The 6,000-nt window shown below is 50.9% G+C and overlaps 1 protein-coding gene across 2 annotated transcripts in view; it reads right to left on the minus strand.

Annotated features, from left to right (window-relative positions):
- The window catches only part of BEND4 (BEN domain containing 4), a 31,022-nt gene extending 26,630 nt beyond the window's left edge, over positions 1 to 4,392 (minus strand). The window contains exon 1 of one of the 2 annotated variants that reach the window (XM_031504558.3): positions 3,930 to 4,392. In XM_031504558.3, coding sequence (XP_031360418.1) covers positions 3,930 to 4,293 — 364 coding nt within the window. In that variant the 5' untranslated portion in view covers positions 4,294 to 4,392. The remainder of the gene's footprint in view (positions 1 to 3,929) is intronic. The other variant, XM_085577838.1, reaches the window with a different exon arrangement.
- Between the last annotated feature and the right edge of the window lie 1,608 nt (positions 4,393 to 6,000).

Consider the following 6,000-nt stretch of genomic DNA (forward strand, 5'->3'; position numbering starts at 1 on the left):
ACAAAGCCTTATTAATTGGTTGTTTTAAATATACCATGTTTTTGGCACTGATATCAGGTGCTACCAGTCCTGCTCTTCTTCCTGTGCTTTCCATGAAAGCCCACCCTAAATTTTAAGCTTCACTGTAAGGTCTACATCATGCTTTCCTAAGGAAAAGGACTTTCTTTGGTGGATTATTGTACTGTTCAATGCACATACTACCAAAGACATAGTTTTCTTACCAGGAAAGTAATCTGGATAGAACTAATATTTTACAGAGGAAAATGAGTATCTGCTGGTACTTTGAATGAATCCATCCATGTGGCTCATAGCAGCAACAGCAGTCAGAGTAACCTCTACAGGAGAGAGAAGGATTGTGTTGCACTGCAGCTTCAGATTCCTCATTGTAAGATGACATTTCTCATGCAGGATCTTTCCCTGCATGATGGGATCTTGAGCTAAATTTTTCTTCACCATGGCACTGAGTGGAGAATTCCTGTTTTTCTTCCTTTCCCTAGCCATTCTTCCTGCAATTCTGCTGGAGTTTGGAGGTGAGAGTGGTCTCTTAGAGAGCAACTGAGGGAAAATCTGGTTACCCTTGTGAAGAGTTCTAACCATTAGAAAAGGCAGCAAAAACATGGAAGTGCCTTTAGTCGTGACTGTGTTTGAGGTGACCACTTTCAAAAGCAAACTTGGAGCTGTGAATCCCAAGGGGCCAGAAATGTCATGCCTGAAGTTTAAGAATCAACTGCATTAAGTATTTAAGTTGCTGGCACAGAGTTAGGCATCCCAGGAGTGGTATTTTACTAGTATTTGCTCACTGTTGCCTGCACAAGTGAAAAGGTATCAGCAAAAAGAGAGGTATCTCTGAAACTGAACTTAGGAAGTGGGTATCCCTACCAAACTGCTCTACAGCACTCCACCCTGTATTCAAGTAAGCACCTGCCAAGTGCTGAGGATAAACGGAGTGGGAAAAGTGTAAAAGTGTAGACATCATGGATGGTGACTGCCTTGTGGAGAATGCATGTGCAGCTGGACACCTACTCAGGGGATGATCTGTCCCTCTCTACAACACCCACCACTTGAGATGAGCCTCTGGCTAAGAGGTGTTCTGAGCCTGTCCCCCTTGCTGCTGTGGGGAGCGCAGAGACCCCACAGGTCCTGGCCAAAGTACAGGCAACTGTGCATGGGGAACATGCAAACGCCCTCACTCTCCAGGGGCAAAACCCCAACTCTGCTTCCCCAGAGGCAGCCTGTGCTATTAAATTGGCTCACATGTTAGTTAAGACGATTTCAAGCCTCTGGACAATGGGACTTCTTCACATACATACAAGCACTGGGGTCCCAGCTAGCTTCCTGCTCATCTTAGTGGTGCCACAGCTCCCAGGAACAAGCTGATGGCGTTACTCCATCACCAAGCAGGAAGGATGGGCACACAGCTCAGCAAAGCATCCTTAACTCTGGGCTTAAAATACCTAGGAGATCTAAACCTTGCCTATTGCTTTATAGAATCACAGAATGTTTTGGCTTGGAAGGGACTTTAAAGTTCATCTAGTTCCACACCCCTTGCTGTGGGCAGAGATATCTTCCATTAGACCTGGCTACTCAAAGAGCCATCCAAGCTGGCTTTAAACACTGCCAGGAATGGGGCATCCATCCACAGCTTCTCTGGGCAACCTGATCCAGTGCCTCATCAGCCTCACAGTAAAAATTTTTTTCCACATATCTAACTTAAATTTCCCATCTTTCAGTTTGAACCCATTATTCCTTGTCCTGTTGCTTCAGTTCCTTTTGAAGAGCCTCTCCACAGCTTCCTTGTGGGCCCTCCTAAGGTATTGGAAGGTTGCTATGAGGTCTCCACGCAGCCTTCTCTTATCCAGGCTGAACAGTGCCCACTTTCTCAGCCTGTCTTCATAGGAATGTGCTCCAGTCCCCTTCCCAACTTTGTGAGCCACCTCTGGTAACAACTTGTGCAAAACACTACTTGTACACACTGTAGCAATTTTCTGGTTTGCTTTCTCCTGTTCCGTTTCTCTTGGCACTCAAACCTGAGCAAAGGGTAAGTTGGGAACCATATAGGAACCTGAAGTAAAGCCTGAATGTGCAGTTGAAGGGACAGGGACTTCAAAGAGCTTTGGTACATGAATGGCAATTCCTTCACTCTCTTTAGCACAGAATTAAATCAAAGACAAGCTCTGAAGCCTGCTCTAGTGCCTGGTTAGTACAATGTGCCCAGGAAAAAGAAAGTCCAAACTTCTGCTCATCGAAGCCCAGAGGGCTTTGCTGTGAATATGGCCTCATATATCTACCAGACAGCTGAGTGTTTTCCATGGCATAATCTGCTTCTGTAAAGAAATGTAGGTGTCACATTTATCATCAGTGTTTTGATTGTGGGCCACAAAGAATACTTAAATACCATTTGGGCATTTCATATAAGAAGCAATTTCATGAAGAAGGATGACCTTGTGCCACGGATCACAGAACTACGCCCCAGAGATGTGAATTCTCTGGCTAATCTATTCAAGTGTTAAACTTTTTTGGTAAAGTACTTATTTGTAACAAGACATGCTAAATTCATCCAGTACAAGGCTACTTCTAAGCAAACCCAGGCATTAAAACATACCCATATATCCTATTAACTAGCGTATCTCCCTGTTTAGTAAGGAAATGTCATCACATTTGTTACAAAGGCAAACAGCAACATACCAAAACAGGATCCAATTTTTCTAAATAAATAAATCAATGATGTGTCAAAAATTAACAGATGAGTTAATATAACCGATGTTATCAAAACCAGATGGTGCTTCATAATATTCATCCTGTTCAGTCAAACCCTGAATATATTCTGGACCATCAGTATATAAAATAGGATGCTGCTATTTGTGATGGCAAACAAAAGCAATCATGCCTGCCAAGCACATACTATAACAGGCAGCATTTCAGCTCTGCTAGACAGAAAGTAATTAGAATGCTTTTAATGTCCAAAAGAATGATGCTGATAGGCTGCCACAGATGTGTAGATTTATGAATATTTATATGGTGGTTTATAGCTGACACTTTTATCAGTTGAAGAAGATAAAATATCTGCCTGACTCAAAAGCTTGACAGTCAGGTTAATAAAATCTCATTAAAGAGAATGACCTATGCAATTATATAGGATTTATTGTAATTCATTTTTGATTGTACTCTGCTTAAAGATGCAATTTCCCATTTCCTGATGCCAAATTTAGGTTGCATATCAAGATCTACGTGGTTTTTTAACTCCAAGCCATCACCAGAGGAAAGATATGCATTCAGCGTCTCAGTATCTTACACCTTAAAAGAAAAAAAAAATAAAATAATTTGATCTCCTGTTTGTCGCTGCATCTTATGAAAACGGTGCAGGCAAGCAGCCGATCTATTTTCTTTCTGTTAAAATCATCACCTCTCTATCAGCAGCCTCTCCATCACCAGCAGCTCCTCCGGTAGCCGGCCCCAGCCTGCCGCCCTCCCTGGCGGAGCGGGGCTGAGCGGAGCGGAGCGGCCGGCCCGGGGCTCCCCCCGCCCGCCCCCGCCGGCAGCAGCTCCATCCCTCCATCCCTCCATCCCTCCCTCCCTCCCGCAGGTGCGCACCGGCCGGCGGCGCCTGCCCCGCCAGGTCCTGCGCGGCTGGCGGCACGGCCCCCGCCGCGACCCCTGCCCACCGCCCCGGGGCGACGCCGGCCGGGCAGCGGCCCCGCCCGCCGCGGGAACTTCAGCGGCGCCCGAGCTCCGGACGGACCCGGCCGCCCGGCCCGTCCCCGCCGCGTCCAGCCCCGAGCGGGGGCACCCGGCGGGCGTCGCGCCCTTCGCCGGCCGCCCGGGAGAGGGGCGCGCGTGTGGGCGGCGGAGCCCGCAGCCCCCATCCCGCTGCCGCCTGCTGCAAAGTGCCCCGCGAAGTTGCGCGGAGGAGAGAGAGGAGTTGCGGGTACCTGCGCTCAGCTCCGCGCCGCCGCCCCCCGCCGCCGCCGGGCAGGGGCCGTAGCGGCCCGAGGAGCTCGGGGCCGGCGGCGGCGGGCGGGGGTGGCCCTGGGCAGCGCCGGGGGCAGCGCCGGGGCGGGCGGGCCCGTTGGGGAAGGGGCCGTGCGGCGCGTAGGGCAGCGGCTCGGCGGCGTGCGGGAAGGGCTGCCCCGCTCCGCGCCCGCGGGGCACCTCCACCATGGTGGGTCTCTCATAGCGCTTGGCCAGCGTCGTCCGCTTCCCGGGGAAGGTCTTCAGGACGCTGTAGGGACCCCGCTGCTTGTAGATTTTGGGGGTGCTGGGCCCCTCCTCCGCCGGCTGCATCTCCTCCTCCATCCTCCGCCGCCTCCCCCGGCGCGGCGCGGCCCCGCTCCGGGGCTGTGTCTGCCGCCGCCGCGCTCGTCTCTGTGGCACGGCGGAGCCCCGGCGCGGCGGGGCGCCGGCCTGATTGACAGGCGGTCGCGCCAATGCCTGGAGGGAGACGGGCGGCGACCGGCAAGTGTTTAGGGTAATCTCTGCTAATGGCAGCGGGGCGGGGAGGCGGGCGCTGGCGGGGCCGCCGCCGCCCCCGGCACCCCCTCGCGGGGCAAGTGAGCGCCGGGCGGGGGGCGAGCGGCTCCGGGCCCCCCGGCCCCGCCCGGCCCCGCCCGGCCCCGCCCGGCCCGAAGGGGGCCGCGGGCTTTCGAGACCGGCCCGCCCCGCCGAGCGACGGCCGCCGCGAAAAGTTTGTGTCCCCTCGGCCGGGCGCGGAGCCCCGCCGCCCGCCGGCCATCCCTCCCGCTCTCCCTCCCCTCTTCTCTCCGCACGGAGGGAGCCGCGGGCCCGCCTCCCCGGTTATTAGGGGTGAAATAAATAATGCCATAAATAAAAGTATTCGGGAGTCCAGGACCTGTCAGAGTTGATTAGGGCACAGAGGACATTTTCTTTCTCATTATGCAGAAGTATTTCATGGCGAAATAAAAGAGGTTTCGCTGTAACTCATGCATGTCATATTTCCAGGAATCCGGGAGATTAATCACATTTAACATTATTTGCAACGCCCCTCGCCCGCTTTTTGCAAACGGCTTAAATGCGGCGGACGCGTGGGGCGCAGGCTGGTCCCGCGTCCCCTGCTCACTTTCCCCTGTCGCCTACCCGGGCCCTTTCAGGGACAGTTAAGAAATAATGAAGCGATGGTGAAAGACAGCAGGAGAATGAGATGCCATCGAAAGACGTTTCTGAGAAATGGTGGAGCTCTGGGTGAGATGGGAGACAGCTGAAACTGAATGATATGTTGAAGAAAAATAAACGATAACAAACTGCTCTCTTGCTCTCTCCATTCTTTTCTGCTAAGCAATTTTATATTTTGCATTACCATTTCCCTTCTTCTGTCCCACTTCTCTCCTGCTTCTGTTACTATTTATCAGGATTACAATAAACCCTCTGGCTTGTGGAAGTAAAATTGCAGAACACCTTAGCTGTATTAAACGACGGCAGTGGGAAATCATTCCTCTCAGCACGTGTAGTTTTGGCCACTTATTGTGGTCATCACTCTCCCATTTCAGCTTTTTTTATTTAGTCAGAATTGGGCTCACTGGTAATGAAATGCAACCTTTCTCTGCTGATGGTAATTAACTCCTGCAATCTTCAGCCCATCTACTGCAGAAAAGTGGAGTTAAGTTCTGCAAGCCATGCATTCTTTTCATGCAGAGTGTACCAGGAGCTGGGCTGGCTTTGGTTTTGATTTTTATGACAAGTAGAGTAAATCGATTCCTTGTAGCAGCCAAAAGCATCAAGTAAAGGCTAGTGTGATAGAAATCGCTGCTTTACCTAAGCAAAATCAATCATAAGTCTCTTTGTTTCCTGCCTGAGTCTGATCACTTGTGCTTAGAAAAAAAAAAAAGAAAATTGTATTGTAATGCAAAATAAAGGCTGGAAATATTTGTGAGAGAAACTGTTCCCACTCAGAAATTAAAGATGTCCTCTACCTTGTCTTGTCTGACTGGCCTCTACCACAGCAGCTATTGGAGGTCAGTACTAAAATTGTATAAGGTTAATATTAAG

This window comes from Lonchura striata, chromosome 4, assembly GCF_050655825.1.
Source record: "Lonchura striata isolate lonStrDom1 chromosome 4, ASM5065582v1, whole genome shotgun sequence".
In the NCBI taxonomy this organism is placed as follows: Eukaryota; Metazoa; Chordata; class Aves; order Passeriformes; family Estrildidae; genus Lonchura; species Lonchura striata.